Raw genomic sequence first — 18,685 nt, 5'->3', positions numbered from 1 at the left:
TTGGTCATTAAGGACTGGCCACTTCCTTCCTTATTCCCTCCTTTATTCCTCCCTTCCTTCTTCTCTCCTTCACTCTTTGTTTTCATCCTTCCTCTTCCCTCCTGTTTTTTAGTCTCCAGAAACACATGGTCTCTCATGTCCTCAATTCCCAAAGGAGCGCACACACACACACACACACACACACACACACACACACACTGCTGTCATCTTTAAGATTAAGTAAACATTTACAATCTGGCATCACTGACAAACTGTTTCTTCATTTATGCACAAACACACGCAGAACTGTCACACAATCACACAAGCTTAGTGTGTCTCTCTCGGTGCCTAACACACACACACACACACACACACACACACACACACACACACACACACACCTGTCGTGTCAGCTGTTGTCAGATGGAAAAAAAATCTTCAGCAACAGAAACAATGGCTGCCGTCCCTGTTGGTAAGACACACACACACACACACACTTGTCTCAAAGCCTGTCACCCATTACCAGTCCATTTTGTTCACACTCTGCCAGTCACACACACACTTCACATGCCAAACACACACAGTTCACAGTCAGGCCAGCCAAAACAACTGTGTGCGTGTGTGTGTGTGTGCGTGTGTGTGGTAGACAGCTGGCTGTTCAGACTCACACATGACAGCGACTGATACAGAAGAATAACGTCTGCGTCCTCTCTCCCTCTCTCTCTCTCTCTCTCCCTCCCTCTCTCCCTCCCTCTCTCCCTCTCCCTCCCTCTCTCCCTCTCTCTCTCTCTCTCTCCCTCTCTCCTTTATCTCTCCATCTGTTTCCTCTCTCTCTCCCTTTTTACCTCTCAGTCTTGACTCCCCTCTTCTTCCATTTTATTCCTCCTCTATTTATCCTTTTCTTTTTCTTTTTCTCTCCTTTTTTCATTTCTCTCTCTCTCTCTTTCTTCTTATTTTCAGATTCATATTTATTTTAATAAGATGACTTTAATTAAAAAATATTTCCAGCAGCTTTTACAATGTCAGAAGAAAATGTTCTGGTCTCTAGAGATCATTTCCTCCTTCATGACGACTGTACGGCTGAATTTATACAACTCACCTGTTTACATTTTATTAAGGACTAAATGATGGAGAATTGAGGGCATGGCCTCTTTGAGTGACAGGCTCCACACAGGCCCCACCTCTTTGTCCATTTTTGGATGAGCTGGGAGTTAGGGGCGGAGTCAGGCACTGCCAAGACGGCGAGATGGAGCAGCTCAGTCTGAGCTTCAGAAACCTGTGGGTGATGTCACAGAGGCTCCGCCCATCTTTATTCACATCCTGCCACATATTCCATTGATTCCCACGTGGAGAAACAAATGTCTATAGGACGTATCATAAACAGATCATTGGAAATAAGCTGAAGACCATCAGTATATGATCTAAGTTAATGTGTGTGTTTCTGTCTGTCTCAGACCCTGCCTGGCCTCTCGTGACCCATACTGCATCTGGCTGCGGACCGGGAGCTGTGCCAACATGGCGCCGGGTTTCAAGTACGTGTCACTTCCCTTTCTTTCTCTTTCCTTCTGTCACTCCTTCTGTCTCTCTTTCCCTCTCGTTTCTCCGAGCTGTCATCAATCCGACAGCTCATAAAGCTGTGACGGCTCCGCTCGTATATCTGCTGCAGCGAGCGAAGGGTCATATATCTGAGAGATGTAAATCCATGATGCCTTTCATACTTGCAGCCAAAGTTAAAGGATGGATGGGGAAACGTAATGGGAACAAATGTTAAGAAGGATGTCAGCAGGAATGTACTGCATGCACTTTGTTGGTATAAATCTATAAGTTATAAAAGTCTGTTGACTCACAATCAGGCTCAGTTTGTTCTGAGTGGAGTTTGTTCAGGAATCAGATCCAGAATATTCCCCTGATTTCTCCTTTAAATCTCCACTGAAGTCAGTTTTTACCCCTCTAGTCTGCTGCAGGAACCTTGTTACCTAAAGACACCTTTGAATTCTTGGTGTCGCAGATTGAACTCAGTGCTTGTGGTCCACGTTGACTTGATTGCATCACATAATTTCTGCAGCTGCATGTTCGTGCTGTCAGTCTCCTGTTCTATTGGATTCAGGTGTTTAGACTTTGCTTTGTGACACGGAGCATTATCCTGCAGGAAGTAGCGGTCAGAAGGTGTTGAACCACGACCAGCCTGGACTGTTGACACCGGGCAGGTTGGTCCATGGATTCACACTCAGATCCATCAGACCAGGATGCACTTGTCAAATCTTCGACTGTCCAGTTTTGGTTTTGTCTGCAGAACTGCTGCTCACTAGAAGTTTTTTATTTTCATGCACTTGTCTTTAAATGCTAGCACTTGTGTTTTCTGAGATACTGAACTCACCTTGTCACTAAATAGAATTCAGGTAAATTGCATTTCTCTCCTTCTTCATCCTCTTGATCAAACTTTAATGCACCGAGTTTCTGCCAAATGACAGGAAAATATTCTGTGCATCAATTTAGTCACATAACAGAGCCTGACATGTTGGTGTCTACAGTATGGAAACGTTGTGATCTCCACTAAAGTTCAAAGCTCCATCCAGTCTAAAGGTAGATGTCCATGTGTTTGTGATTATAAAGCAGGTCTAGGTTCTATATTAATAATGTGAAAGTATCAAAGCCTCAGTCCACAGAGAAATGCACACAGCCTGTATTCAGACACTGAGCCTTAAAACCAGCTGTCAGGACTTCTGGAACTTTGTGATGTCACAACAAAGCAGTCACCGCCCTCAGCCACGCCCCAAACCCCGCCCACTTGGACAACCTGGACTTCTTACACCAACCAGATGAGAGGCTCAGAACCTCTCTTCTGCCTCAAAATAAAGCCCTTTATATTATTTCACATGGGAAAAGTGAACGGACAGATGAAGGACATGATGCTGACAAACCCTTGAGTCCGGTTGTTTCTGTAGAAAACCACTGAAGTGTCGAGTGTTCCCATCAGTTTGAATGGTGCGTCCCGACACAGTAAACACGTACATCAGGGTCAACAATCAGGAGATAGATTGTTGAGTCACAAACACTCAGAAGGAAATCAGTCACCTTGTTTTTCACTGCTCTATAAATAATTGGTTTGATATTTAAAGCAAATTGTTGACTCTCGTCAGCAGAACAAACAGGAAGTGTGTCGGTGTCTGCCTGCTGGAGGTTTCACACCACAACTTTCATCATCTGGAAGAAGAAAGGTTCTCTCAGGAGACGTCTCCACCACAGAGGAGCAGTTTATGCTCAGCTGCGTCTTCATGTGTGCGTCTGATCTGCAGATCACACAGCTGACGTCCCGCCAGTGTCACTACAGGTGATGCACTTCATCTCAGGCCAAGCCAAGCAGAGACGTCGAGAGAACGACTGAGGAAGAATTAGAAAAACTGCTGCACATAAAAAAAAACCTCATGTTCAAGGACAAGAGTTGATCCTGCTGCTTTCAGGGTCAGTTCATTGTACGTCTGCCTGGCAGAGTCAACTGAAGCGAACTGATGCTGCTGCCTGATGCTCATTTTGTGGGATAGTGACCTTCCTGCAGCTCTGAGCAGCGCTGACACATTTTAGTTTAATAACCATCTGGCTGCGAGATCAACACATTTTTTTCAAAACTTTTATTCATTCAGTGAAGTTTCACTCATACTCACATCCCACATCCACCTCTGAGAGCTGCCCAGTACAACCAGTCTGACCTGCTGGTCACTGAGTGGCTCCACTGGAGGAGTCCGGCAACTTTTCTTTTAATGATCCTCTGAATACATCTCTAAGCACAGGAGGCTCCTGGATGATAGATTAGTCCTGTAGGTTTACGTTATTGATTCACCCTGATCCAGGACCAGCGTCACGATCCTGACCTGAAGTCTCGTCGTCGTCTTTCATGAGACTGAACACAGTGAGCGTTTGAGTGTTTACTCAGGGGGTGTTGGGACGTTTCCTGGAAACTTCTGAGGAGGAAAAATCAACATTAATTTAGACCAACTGAAAAAGGGCCTTTCTGCCAAAGTCAATACAAATAATGTAAAATCAAAGATGTCTCAGGATGTGCTGCTCAGCCAGAAGCTGTGAGAGTAATGTCACTGAATAAACCCTTCCTGTTAAAATACAAACATGGTGACAGGACAGTTGGTGACATCTTTCCTGTGTAACTACGTCCCCTTATCCTCAGACGTGGACGTGGACGTGTTGATATCAGTGTTTAAATCTCTTCTGTAGTTCCACCATTATTCTGTTGGTTTGATGGTTTCAGGGTCTCAGCTGCTCTGTGCTGCTGTGGAGATCTAGAGGTCTTTTACTTCTCTGCGTTACTGCTGATTACACACAGGTGTGGTGATTCTCTCAGGTAGAAGAAACAGTAACTCTCAAGCCGACCCTCCTTCAGTTTCCTGTTTCCTGTGTCTTTGTGTGTCTGTCATCCCGAGCTCCTCCCTCTGATGGCGAGCTGCGAGTGTGTGATGGATGACAGGTGAGGTGAGGTCACTCGGTCTGAGTCAGGTTGTTCAGGACATTTTGTTTTGCATTTTGAGTCCTTCCATTGAGCCTGTGGGATGTAATCAATCACCTGAAATAACTCTCATCTAACCTTAAAGGTGCTATATGTAAGTTTGGCTATTGCTACATAGCTGACATTAGCATTGACAGCTGTTTACAACCTCAGCATCAAACTTCATTCCTTCACTCACTAAGATCTGTGTCTTGGTTTTATTTCTATAACTTCTTTTCTTCTACCGAAGTTAGCATGCTAACCAGCTAGCCCTTTCCGACTGGCCCGTCTCTCTGGTCCACCTCTCAGCTTCCAGTCTGTCCTGAAGAAGCAGCTGCTCAGAGGATGTATTTTAACCTCTAGCGATAGAAAAACGTAGGTCCTTTAACACATAAATATCCCACTGACGATAACTCATGATGACTAAAACGTCTAAAACACAAGAGAAAACAATGACTAAGAATCATAAGACTGATCAGTATGTTCAGACCTCTTCCATCTTCTTTTAGCTCTTTACAGTTTCACTGATGTTTCATCCTAAATATCCTCGTGTCAAACCAACGTCTCCTCTGCAGCAGCGACAGAAACCCAGCTCTCAGTGTGGCTGTCCACCTGCCGGAGTTTATAGCTGATGACATTTACAGACGAGGAGGCTGCAGACGCTCCGCAGCTCTCTGAGGATTAAAACAAGTCCTCCCCTGGGAGGCAAATATGAAAATAATATCACTTCGATTTGCAGAGGGAGAAAGGGAGCGGAGGAATGGAAGAATAACCCACGGCTCGGCCGCAGATCGATTGTTATGAAGTGCTGTGGAGTGGGCGCGAGCTACCTGACACTTCTGAGTTATTGATTGGAAGGTGGCGCGAGGGAACATGTTTGATTTCACAAGCTACTAGCAGCTTTGCGTGTGTGTGTGTGTGTGTCTCAGCATATTGATGGACCTCAGCACAGAAACTCGGGGGATTTCATCTTCAGGCTCGACTCTCGTGTCTTGAATTTAGAGTCAAAGCTTTTGGAAGATCACAGGAGCAGAAGTTGTGTTTGTGCAGATGTAGAGTTAAAGTTTATTTTGACAATAATTACAAGGTTTATTGAAGGAAGTCTCAAACCGGACTGAGTGTCCGGAGCTGGAGGGATTCAGGATGAGCACAGGCGCTGTTACACCCCTGAGAGAACAGCTGGTGTGTGTTTACAGAGCCATTCATTTCTCATGAGGTTTAGAAAGTCAACCTTCAAGGTCACTGTCATGACACAGAGGGCGTGGCCAGAACTCACATTTTATTAAGGACTAAAGTGATGGAGAATTGAGGGCGTGGCCTCCTTGAGTGACAGGTGGGTGAGAGTATGCTTGTCACAAACCGACATGAACCGAAATCTCGGCTCCACCCATGCCCCACCTCTTTGACCATATTTGGGTTAGCTGGGAGTTAGGGGCGGAGTCAAGCCAAGATGGCGACCTGTGGGTGATGTCACAGATGCTCCGCCCATCTTTATTTACTGTCTATGATCATGACATGAAGAGCAGTTTACACATGTCGGGTTTAGATTCTAACATGTGACTGTTGAATAAAAATGAAGAACAGAGCGTTGTGTTCTCCACCAGACCAGACGGCACAGATGTTAACATTTACAGAGCATATATTTAAACTGTTCAATGAACATCTGCCTTGTTTTTAATGGTCAATGGTGGGGGCTGTCTTTTCACATACTGCAGATCTGAGGAGGGTGCGTTTCAGTCGAGTCATGTGGTTGGTTGGTCAAAGCTGGTTAACAGGAACTGACTTGAGAAATCAAGGAGACAAAAACAAACAAGAATAAAAACTACAGCAGAAGTTCATCAGGAAATGAGGAAGCTAACACTGACTGAAACAATGAAGAAGGTTGTGGAGGAGATAAAAGTAGAAAAGGAAAGGACGATGTTGATGATGGAAAGAAGGACAGAAGGAAGGAAGGAAGGAAGGAAGAGAATGATCTTAGATGATATGGTTCAATGAACGTTTTAGGTTCAAACTTGTGGAAATCTCACCTGTCAGCTCCTCAAACAGTGTCTAGCTGCAGCAGTGTCAACAGTTTGTGTCTAATAGAAAGATGTGAGTTTAAATCTGTTCATCGCTTCCATCGGTGGATTCACTCACAGACGCAGAGTAAATGGCAAAGCTTAGAAATAGAGTTGAACTTCATGGTGTTGACTAATAACAAGCCACAGTCATAGCTCTTTAGCTGTGATGCACAACCTTTCGGAAGCATTTACAGCCCGGCTCTACGCCTGAACTAGCTCACCTGTCTGTCCCGGACCAGGACACAGGTAGTTCAGTCCACATCGACCCAGACATCGAGTCTGTGCAGAGGCTGAACTATCATCTCATGTGGACGGGCTACAGACACGGCTGTGAACTGATCACATATAATCACTGATGACTTTATGTAGCATCACCACGATGAGACTGTGTCCTCTGGACAGGATGTCCCCCCTGTCAGGGTCCCTAGGAAGTGAGAAGGGCAGCATACTACTCACCTTTAGCCACTGCAGGAACACCTGTACCTGCTGGAATCATTCCCCTGGCTCATGCTGGACATTTAAACATCCACACACCTTCACACACACAGGAAGCAACTACATCTTCAGCAGCAACCGTCAGTCGACGCACAGCTGCTTCTTTAATACAAACAAGTGCGGAGCTCAGAAGGAGCAGAGAGGAGCCGCAGGAAGATTGAAATGGACAGGATGAGCTGGTGGTGATAAAAAAAAAAAAAACAGACGAGGAAGGAAACAGAGAGGGAGGCAAAGATGTGATGCAAGAGGTGGAAAGGAAGAAGCAGCAGAGCGAAGATGAGACGCAGAATTATGAAAAAAACAAAGATATCTGTGTCAGAGAGTTAAAGGAAGAGGAAGAAGAATAAAACAAGTAGGAAGACACAGTCAGACAGGATGTCAGTTCTCGGTCAGCTCCGGCTTTCATAAAGTGGCTTTGACCTGGAGCTTCAGAGCTTCCACAGTCTTCAGAAGTGAGCAGGTTTATAGGTTTGTAGCTTTTTTATCTGTTGTCGTAGCATTTGTTCTCTTCTCTTTCTCTCAGTCATCAAAGTGTCAGCCTGTCTGCTGCAAAATACCTTCTCATGTTAGAAATGTACTCTGTCAGAGGCTATCAGTAGCACGTTAGCCTGCAGGCTGTGGGTGTGAGTCTGCCGTCGGACGCCTGCTCACAGTGACATTTACTCATCTGTCACATGCTGTTATCCAACCTGAGGGACGTCACTGAAGCTTCAGGTCAGCAGAGACTCAGTGTCAGGACTCAGTTCAGGTGAAGAGGTGACCTGAGAGTCAGAGTCCGAGCTGGTCAGACATGGGAGGGGGTTAGAGGAGTGAGGAGAGAGGACGCCCCTGCTCAACAACAACCTGAAAGTGTTGTGATGTTGTGATGAAGATTTAGATCATGCAATCACACAGTCAACACAAGTCTTTGCTGCTTTTTGAGGCGGGGGATCAGCCCCTGTAATGACAGCGTTCACCTCTGCAGGTGCAAGTTCCACTGTGACACTGTTCTGCAGAAGTGGCGTCGCTGCATCCCGGGCTCAGCGTGATTGGCTAATATTTGCTAAAAAGCACCAAACTCAGAGTGCAGCTGATCTGTAGGTGTCTGATCATATACCAAACTCTAATGTGACCTGATGATGTTGCTACAGGACAGAGGATCAGCAGAGTTATTACAGTTCATCCTGAGGGGAACATGAACGTCTGATCCAACAGCTGCTGAGTCTGGACCAGGGCTCCCTCCATAGAACCACTCTGCTGCTGTTTTCCATGTGAAATTTAATGAATCAAACACTTTTCACTTTGGTCTTGAGAAAAAGAAAAATGAAGCTGAACCGATGTCCTCCCTGATTTCAACACGTTCAGCGTTGTAGGTTTAATTTCCTTGAAGACCAACAGGAATCAGCCAGACAGTACAAGGGCTAAGAGTCAGAGCCTAACTGCAGGAGGATGATATTACACTACCCACAGAGTGATCATGTGAGGAGGAAAAGTGAAGAGAAAAGCCAGCAAAGAGGAAAAATTAGTCCAAGCAGGGGGATGGAAAGGATTTATATGTGAGAGCATTATTAGAGCGAGTGGAGCAGAACGAGTGGAGAGAAAGGGCTGAGCGGTGAGAGGACGGCCACGTGAGTGACCTCCCTGAAGAGAAAACCCACGTCTACTCCCTGGCTTCAGACTAAAGCTGCCACACTGACCACCCACCAAAAAGTCTGACAGGTTCAGAGGAATTCGTCAGCAGCCATCGTTGCCTTAAATAAACATCATAATGTGTCCTAACTCGTGTGAGTGTGTTACGTCACAGAGGCTGATGGGAGAGCAGAGCAGTGAGCTCGGCAGTGAGACGAAGGAAAGTTTGACAAAGTTTGGTGATTATTCTCTATTAGCGTCAGTGAAGATCACATCACAGCCGCGCACGTCGCAGCAGCCCCTCGTCCTGCATCTGATCCGCTGCTGTTAGCATCAAAACCTCAGACACAATACAGTCCATCACAAGCCCCTGTCCCACATCCTCAGCATCCACTGCATCCTCAGCATCCCCAGCATCCTCAGCATCCCCAGCATCCCCAGCATCCACTGCATCCTCTGCATCCTCAGCATCCACAGCATCCCCAGCATCCACAGCATCCTCAGCATCCACAGCATCCTCAGCATCCTCAGCATCCCCAGCATCCACAGCATCCTCAGCATCCTCAGCATCCTCAGCATCCTCAGCATCCTCAGCATCCCCAGCATCCTCAGCATCCTCAGCATCCTCAGCATCCACAGCATCCTCAGCATCCTCAGCATCCACAGCATCCTCAGCATCCTCAGCATCCCCAGCATCCACAGCATCCTCAGCATCCTCAGCATCCCCAGCATCCTCAGCATCCCCAGCATCCTCAGCATCCTCAGCATCCTCAGCATCCTCAGCATCCTCAGCATCCACAGCATCCACTGCATCCTCAGCATCCTCAGCATCCTCAGCATCCACAGCATCCTCAGCATCCTCCTAAATACTAAGAAAAATTTCCAGGATTTAAGTCCTCAACCTTTTGCACCTCCCCCAACAACCAAGAAACAAATTATTCATATAACAGAAAACTGCCTGTGTAACCCGGTGAGAAAATGTATGGACTTCATATGATACCACTGGTAACATAACGTAACATAACCTCCTCTGAATGAAGAAAAATCATTTTCAAAATCATTTTCAAACATTTTCTTTCAGCTGCCACAACTGAATTTATATATAAACTTAAATTTATATTCTCACCTTCAGCTTCAACAACTGCTGTTTCTGTTTTAAATGTACGTGACCTGCAGCAAATGAGTTTTAACCAAACGTATTGTGGATCAGCAGAACTGTTAACTAATGCGTAACCAGAACAGCCATCCTGGGGCCTTCAGGAACCAATCAAACATCTCCACTAAATAACCCAAGTGTAGAAAAGCACCAGAGTCTCAGCTCAGTGCAGCTGATGGAAGCATAAATACATAACATTTTATACAGGAAGAGATATTATTCAGAGAACTACTGAAGTGGGTTTAGCTCCTCAGACTTCCTCCTGGGACAAACAGAGACTGAGGGATGGATGGAAAGAGTCGGAGAGGAAGTTTAACAGCTCACATAACTTCAGCTGGAGAGAGAGCGAGGAAGGTGCAGAGGAGGAGGAGGAGGGAAGGAGAGGGAGATACAGATGGAGAAAGAAGGAGGGAAGGAGGAGGAAGAAGAAGGACAAAGAGACAGGGTCCACAGGGGAACAACAGATGGACTCGGTTGTCGCGGCAGCAAGGCAGCCGTTTCCCTGGAGACTGCCTGTGTGTGTGTGTGCATGTGTCTCTGAGACTGTGCATGTGCACTGTTTAGGTTGATCCAGAGGCAGGATGACAGCACACACACAGACACACACACACACACAGGAGCAGATAGAGTGACAAAATGATGCCTGTGAAAAAAGAACACACACCTGCTCCACCAGCTGATGGAGACTGATGAGATGAAAACAAATGGCTGTAACTTTCACAGACAGCAGGGACCTTCAGACCTTCACTGAGCCAGAACACTTTTCATTTCCTTCATTTAACCAGAGAAAAGTCTGAGAGATGGAGATGTGTTTTTCAGGACGGACCTGAGAGGGCAGCAGAGAGCTCGTATGCTGCAGTCACACATCATGAGAACGTTCACAACGTTCTGCTGAAATGTGATCAAACAAATATCAGCTTGAAATAAAAGAATATGGACAAAATCCAGAAACAGGAGTGATTCTCAAAATCTGAAGTAAAGTGAGAAAACTAAGTTCAGAAGTAAAAGTATTGACCGAGACTTTAAACACTTTAAATTCCCCAGCAGTTATCAGCTCTGACAGTTTCAGGTCCGTCTCACACTGTTCCAGGAGGAAGGTGCAGCGTATTTAAAGCTCTTGTCTTCCAGCTGTGTCCTGACTGAACTGACACCTGTAAAATATCACAACACAAGTCAAGTGAAACCAGTTTCCTGACAAATGAAACAAAAACTGAGACTAATTCTACATCTGATATATTTGACAGAAGTAATTCACTAAAACAGAATCTGAAAACTTAAACCTGCACTAACTGATTCACAAGAAGTGAACACAACACTGACGCATCATCACCTTTGACCTTTTACCATATGATGAAAAATGCCATCGTTCGGACCCTTCTGAACGACAACAATCAGAATCAGTTACACATCAACATATAATGTCATAACATATCTTCATATTTCCCTCTGCTCCTGCCATCATTACTACGACCACTAGATGTTGCCTAGCAACAAAATGTAACTATGGGTCATAGTAACCTGCTGACGGACGACCTGGGGACTCGTTTTTTTTATAGAATAACAATCTTGATATTTCTCATCATATGTGATATTTTTCATAATATCATAAATAGAAAAAAATATTATATATTGTGATTTGATCTGCATCATGATATTAAATGTTTGATATTACCCAACGCTAATTTTTGTGCAAAGAACTTCATCCATGTGTTGTAACACACACTGTACACACACTTTCAGACACACACCAGCACGTCCAATCAAATGAGAGTTCATGTCTCTCTCTGTCTCATTATAACACTTGTTATTCCTCGATCATCTTCAAACCTCTTACCTGCATGACTTAAAAACCTTCAGGACTGAGTTTTTATGACTGTTAGCGGAGCAGGATGTTGCTGCTGTCAGGTTTTAACTCATCTAAACAGCCGTCTGGTGCCTCGATCCGAGTTCAGCGAGAGCGACGGGGAAATGAAGCGCTTCCCTCCTCCATACCTCATCACTGTGAGCTCAGAGCTGGTTCTGCAAAGCAGTCTCTCGTTGCAGCAGGGTTGAAGTCATTGAAATCAGATAAGAGTTGTGTTTCTGCAGAATCATTTTATCTGTAACTGTCATCTTCCATCTGCAGCTTCACTGACATCAGTGACTCTTCAGACACTCCAGGGAGTGATTTATTTAAACAGCTGCCTTTTGAGGGAAGTCCGAGTCAAGTCTCAAATCATTCAGGACAAGACCCAAGTGAGTTAAGACAAAACCAAATCAAGTGTCAAGACAATTGATCAAGTCGGGGTCATTGTAGAAAAGTCTTGTTTAAGTCTCAGTTAGCATCTTAAGTCTTTTGAGACAAGTCTTAGGTCAAGTCTTCAGGAGCTCAAGTCAAAATCCAGTCTCAACTCAGCTCTTAAGTCATCAAGTCATTTGAGACAAGTCCAAATCAGATTCAAGTCACTTAAGAGGAGTCTAAGTCAAGTCTGAAGTCATTTAAGACTCATCCAAGTCGGGTCTAAGGTCACTGATTTGAGTCCCGAGTCATTTAAGACAAAACCAAATCAAGTCTTAAATCATTCAAAACAAGTCTTAAGTCATCAGAATCAAATCTCACTGTTTCAGATAAGTTCAAACAAAATGTCAAGTCCCAGGTCGTTTGACTCAAGTGTCAAGTCAAGTCCAAATCAAACCTCTGAGTCCTCAAAGTCTTTTAGAACAGGTCTTCATCCAAGTTTTTAAGAGTCTGATGTCAGGTTTTAAGTTTTGAGTCATTTAGTCGCAAGTTATTCAAATTAAGTTCAAACCAAGTCTTTGAGAGTAACTCTCAGGTCAGACTGTAAGAACTATGGATCGAGTCTTCAGTCTTTTAAACCTTAACGACTTTAATGATAGATTTAATGACATCTTTGACAATAAGTTTCAAAGACTGTTTATAACTGAAGTGATGGAGGCACTCACACCCAGACTACCCGCTTATTAAAACCTATGTCATTAGCCCAAATGCATCATGGGAGTGCAGAGAAAGTGTAAATGTTCTGTCTTTAACTGAAAGCTCCTGCAGTCTTTCATACATTGTAATTACATTTCACAGCCTTTGAAACCTGTTACCGCCTCCATTGTAGAGCGTCAATGCTGAGGCCATAAAAATACAATTCAGCAACAACAGCATCTGAGAACTTGGCTGCATTTTATAACCGACCGAGTCTATTTCCGTCCCCTCCTCCCAGTCGCTTCCCGCTAGATGAACGAGGCGTTTAGGTGCCCGAGAGGGTTCAGGATTTATAGCCGCTCTCTGTCGCAACAACCTCCTCCTGTTCTCTCCGTTTTCTCCTCACTTACAGCTCAGCCCACGCCGGTGGAAATGTAGCTGGAGACTAAGGAAAGATGGTGATGGAGAGAGGGAGAGAATGAGTGATAAGGGAGATAAATATTGAGTGACTGTGGGGGCGGCGGAGTTAGCAAATAAGTGAGGTGGAGGAGAGGTAAATATAGAGCGAGTGAGGAGAGGAAAGCATAATGATTTCATAATAAATCCAAACATGTAGAGTTCATTAAATGTGATCTAAATGTTCCACAGCTCCTGTTGCATAATTCATTTATCCTTTATTGGATTATGTGATCTGTATTTATATTGGTGGAGTAAATCTAAGAGAAGATAGCTGTTGTTTGTTTCCGTGTAAAATAATGTGATACATGGGAAAAAGAGGTTGGACAACATGTGACTGTGGCACCATCTTCGTAAAGTGCAGCCTCCACTTGTCGGGTTTCAGTCTTTCTTGGTGTGCCCCAAAACTATAGAACCCTGATGGGAATGAATTAGGGGCCATCTTGGAAGCTGTTCTTCTTAATGCATTGTGGCTGCCACAAAAATGCAAACACACTGTGTAAAATATATTTGTGCGCTGTGTCGTTAGGATTTCCCAACACCTCTCCAAGGTCAAGTCCGTCATCCCTGTAACTCTCCAAAAACAGTGACAGTCCCACCCCCCTCCCTCACTGATTGGTCGGAGGTGAGACAGGAGCCAGGCTGTGAACTCCTCCTCGTCCAGGAGAGACCCTCTGAAAGTGCCCAGCCGCCCCCGGCCAGCGCCTTCGATCGCAGCTTCGCACCGTTACATCTGCTAAGGTGTGAAAAAGAGAGAGAGAGAGAGAGAGAGAGAGAGAGAGAAGTGAGCTGGGATTCAGATGTTAGCACAGACGGATGGAGGGAGAGGGAGAGGAGAGAAATGAATCCTGGAGAAACAAAGCAAACAAATGGATGGTGAACACAGGGAGACAGTGTGAGCAGGTGAGGGGCAACAGTGAAGTCCTTCTGTCACTTTTATTAGACAAGAACTAAAAGTTAGAATAACAGTTTCTTCTCTCAGTCACTCAGGTGGAAAGTGTTTCTCCGATACAGACAGAAGGTGATAAACAGAGCTGGAAACACATGGTGCCAAATGAATAAGGACGTGGGCTCAGCATGATCAGACTGATGAATGCTCCTGTCTCCGAGCACAGCGGCTCGAAGACAAACTACCTTTTCACTCTCTGAAATGTTTCTGGGAAAATATCCACTCACCTCCACAAACATCACGCCTCCCACGCCAACTTCCTGTTGATGCTTTATGACTATAATTTGGTTCATTGAAGCGTTGCCAAACGCTCCCCCTTTTGTTTTTGTCTCAGGGTAAAAAATAAGAACTTGACCACAAATATTTAATAAGATTGTTTTGATTTTGCTCATGTGTGAATGGAGAAAACTACTGGACAGATTCACAGGAAATTAACTGGATTATTGCTTCTTTCCAAAGTGACCTCTGACTTATGTTGTTTTATTTCTGAACAAATCATTTACCTGTTGTTTGTTGTTAACTGTTTTTTAAGAAATCTATAGAACATTATAGAACTGGTACGCGCCCTAACCACTTGACCTCGCCCGTGAAGAGGGAGTCTTCCCCCTTTGCTGTCATCTGCGTTTACACAAAATGATCCACATTCACCTGAGCTCAGATGATGAGTCATGACCGATAATATCAGAGTCTGAAATCGCAGCCATCCATGTATTTAATGTCCATCAGTACAATTCTGCTGCTCTTTTTTAACAGAAATACTGTTTTCATTCACAAAATCATTCATGTTGCTTCTAAATTAATAAAGATCCCGTCAATAAAACAACACTTTTCACATTAAAAGCCCAGGAACTACTGCTGGGAATCTTTTGATATGAAACATCTTCAGGAAGTGTTGATTTTCATTGACAATAAAAAAAAAACCTGATTGAATTTGTACTGTGGAAACTATTTATCGGGACAACAGGTAGAGATGGGAGTGATGACTGGGAATAAAGGCCCCGTTCAGGCCGACAGCTCGGACTTCATGTCTGACCCGTGTGGGCTGCAGCTGCTGAGCAGTGAGAGCAACAGGATCAGTTTCCTGCTCCTCGTCTCTTACACTGCACTTGTTTTGCGCCGTGCGGCGGTAAATACTGATTTGTTGCCCCTTTAAAAATTGATCTGAAGGTCAGGTGGAAGCGTCGGTGGCGGGGGAGGCGGCGGCGGTAAACAGCAGGGACACAAACTGAGACACTGAGAGGAAAGTAAATGGCTTCATTTACTGGAGCTGCACTGAGATACACACCGCTTCACTTTACTGCTGCTGAAACTCACTGTGTGTTTCATGGTCACCTCTTATCGCCATCTGTCTTCTGATTGGACAGGTTTCAACCTTCCTTTCCCCTAATTGGACGACCACAGAGGGTGAATTCGTTGTCTCGTTCTCCTCAGTCGACCTCAGAAAGTCTAAATGATGAGCTGGAGATAAACTGTGTGACATGATGTAATTAACGTTGTCTTAACTCTGGTCACCGTGGATATGCATAATTGATTAAATTCACAGGCAGTGGTAACCCACGGCAACCAACATGAGAGGGAGGCTCCGCGTCTGGTTTTGTTCTCCAATCGATGTTGTAGTCTTTTGTTTAAATTCCTGTCTCCTCTCTCTCCTGTGTGTGTGTGTGTGTGTGTGTGTGTGTGCGTGTGTGCGTGTGTGCGTGCAGGGCGGGGTTTGAACAGGATATCGAGGGCGACCACTCGTTTCACCCAGACAGCTGCCACGGTAAGATAAACCTGGCATTTTACAGCCGCCATAATTATGATAACAGCTTCGATATGAGGTGTAAACAGTGTCACGATCAGTGGACTGTTAAACTACAGCCGTGAAACAGGCCATAAACTGGACAGTAGAGAGGATGAATGTGAGGCGTTTAAAGACATGGATGGACTCTGTGTGGTAGAAACTGACTGTGGTTGTGTTGTGCTTTTGTCCAGCCGACGTCTTGGCAACAACACGAAACCAGGAGTCCGGAGCTGACTCTGCCTATGGTAAGAAACTCTTCTTCTTCTTCTTATTTCTGGTTTCCATTCAAATTCAGCAGCAGAGAATCATGGGAAACAGACAGAGAGGGTGTCTGTGCAGAGAATAATGTTTAACCCAACGAGACCAGAGTGGAGGTGACAGGGCAGCACCACCTGTGGACAGGTGAGGTACTGCACCTCTTCAACAGCACAGGAAGATAAAGAGTGGAGAGGAATCTGACAGCAGATTTTATCTTTAAGTTGTATCAATAACCTGAATATGAATTCACCAAAATATCAATAACCTGAATATTAACGCACCAATTTATATTTGATGTCTGATTTAAGGTTTAAAGCACAAATACATGTAAAGACTCCTCCTGGATGAGGATGGTTTATGTTCCCTCACACTGATTTAAATAAAACCACAGTGGGGGAGGGGAACGGGGGGGGGGGCTCCTCTCCCTCCTCTCCCTGCTCCATCCCTCCACCAACGAGCTCAAACTCAACCGGAAGAAAATCCAGTTATTCCGGCTCGACCGGCTGGTGCTGACGTACAGTATCTGCTCTGTCAGTGGGACATCATCACCGTGCTCTGGATTACAGTCCAGCAGATCAAAGCGCCGCCGCGCCGGCTGCCTGCTCTGTATTCATGGCTGTGGCTGCGCCACTACCTGACTGTCAGGAGTCCTGCCTGTAAACCAGCCCAGGTTTTGTCATTCACAGAGCAGCAGCAGACCCACGCAGTGAATCCCATTAAGTCTCTATAAGCTGGGGGGGGGCTGCAGACAGCAGGGCCGAGCTCGCAGACACATTTCTGATGCCTGCTCTGCTTGACACGAGCTAAGTTCGTCTTTCAGGGGCACTTGAAGTGAACTGGGGTGTCAGCGGTTAGAATAGCAGTGATGAAGAAGAACGAGGTGAGCGGACCAGGGCGCCGTGCTCTGAGGAGTACAACCAGGAAGGAGATAAATGATGAGTTGTTCTTTTTCACCACATATGAAATGATCTGCTGAATCCAGGTGAGTGACGAGGTCTCGGAGCCTCTTCCCAGTCAGTCACTGGCTCTGTTTGACACTGTCATGTCTTTATTCATTTGCTTCCTGCAGGAAACTTGTTGGTGTTTTTTTTTGGCCCTGATTCTATCAGAGAGCTGCGGCTTCTAAACACACTCAAGTCCATGGGAGCTTTTTTATTTTTTCAGTCCCAGAGTCCTCGGAGCTTAGAGAGCAGCTGGTTTTGTATTCTGCCTCCTAAGTTAATTGCATTCACCTGGCATCTAAATGAGGCCCTGTTAGTCGACTGGAATGAAAAGTACCTGTTTAAAAAAGACGAGCACGGAGCTCTGAGAGCCGGAGAGCAGAGAGCTGCAGCGGTGAAGACACGAAGCTGCTGCAGAAAACTGCTCTTTAATAAGGAAACATTTGGGTTGGAGCTTAAAGCTGCACTAATCAGTATTTTTATATGAAAGATCCTCAGATGAAGATCAGCTGTTTCACCTGGTCAACACCCACATGATGTTTTTATATGTGAATGATGAGTGAAATGATCAGTCGACACCACAACTGAGTGCTTCCACCTTCAACTGCAGTGAACCCATGACGGGGGGCGGGGCTAAATACACCTGAAACCTTGTCAGTACAGAGAGCCAGAGTTAGCATTAGCATAACCACTAACACTGTGTCAGCCACTGCCAGTTACAAGCTAAAAAACAACATAAACAAATAAAAGATGCTAACTATGCTAACGGTTCTGATCAAGGCCTGCCCACCACCTGCTGGGTGTCACCTCTCGGTGTCTCAGTCAGGAAGACAGAGTAGATGAGCTTCAGACCAGTTTTTATGAAAACATGTGAAACTAAATATTTGCTGCATTTCACCCCCCCCCCCCAAAAAAAAAAAACAAACACCCCCTCGTCCCCAACTTTCCTCTCTCTCTCTAACTGTGACTATAAAAAACCATGAAAACAGTCTGAAAAGGAGCTTTAACGTTGGACCAGGTGACTGTGCTGCGTGAAGGCAGTCTACCTGCTCAGGAGCATCCACCTGTGCACATTTCAACACTCCCACTGCAGCTGCAGGACAGAAATATCACATTAACCTGGTCTCCACACAAACTGAGCTCAGGTGTGTTTCCATGTAGCTGCTGCAGCTTCACCTCAGTCTTTGATCACGGAAACAGCAGCAGGACATCGGTGTGGACGTGAAGCCTGCAGACGCTTACCAGCCAGCCTGTCAAACAATGTCTTCCTGTCTGAGTTTTCCCTCCGTTAAGTACCACTTTGCAGACAGAACTCCACCTCGCTGTGTGGTGATTAGCCCCGACTGACTGACGTGATTACAGCGCAGCAGATGTAAAGCAGCGGGAGACTCCAGCGACGCAGGCGGATTAATTTTCATACTTCCTGAGATTCATCTCTTGACTCACACTAATTGTGTCGTGATTAACTGTGTCATTTAAGTTTTAGATTTTATTGACGCCTGCAGCGATTACCCAGGGAGTTAATGGCACCGTAACACAACACAAAAAAAAAAAAATCAGCCACGTTCGGCTCATTCTTCAGGCTTTCACT

The 18,685-nt window shown here is 45.2% G+C and overlaps 2 protein-coding genes across 3 annotated transcripts in view; one reads left to right on the top strand and one right to left on the bottom strand.

Annotated features, from left to right (window-relative positions):
- Nucleotides 1-18,685, bottom strand: part of LOC139634518 (glutamate receptor ionotropic, kainate 5-like) — a 446,396-nt gene that overhangs the window by 169,159 nt on the left and 258,552 nt on the right. The gene's annotated exons all lie outside the window — the stretch shown is intronic.
- Nucleotides 1-18,685, top strand: part of LOC139634516 (semaphorin-6D-like) — a 129,552-nt gene that overhangs the window by 86,429 nt on the left and 24,438 nt on the right. For both annotated transcript variants that reach the window (XM_071500987.1, XM_071500986.1), the window contains exons 18-20: nt 1,434-1,511; nt 15,816-15,874; nt 16,087-16,140. In XM_071500987.1, coding sequence (XP_071357088.1) covers nt 1,434-1,511; nt 15,816-15,874; nt 16,087-16,140 — 191 coding nt within the window. The remainder of the gene's footprint in view (nt 1-1,433; nt 1,512-15,815; nt 15,875-16,086; nt 16,141-18,685) is intronic.

The sequence above is a fragment of the Trachinotus anak genome, unplaced genomic scaffold (genome assembly GCF_046630095.1).
Source record: "Trachinotus anak isolate AG129_WGS33_773 ecotype Australia unplaced genomic scaffold, CSIRO_AGI_Tana_v1 ptg000016l, whole genome shotgun sequence".
In the NCBI taxonomy this organism is placed as follows: Eukaryota; Metazoa; Chordata; class Actinopteri; order Carangiformes; family Carangidae; genus Trachinotus; species Trachinotus anak.
Note: the sequence above shows the minus strand (reverse complement) of the source record. Positions and strands in the feature narration are given on the sequence as shown.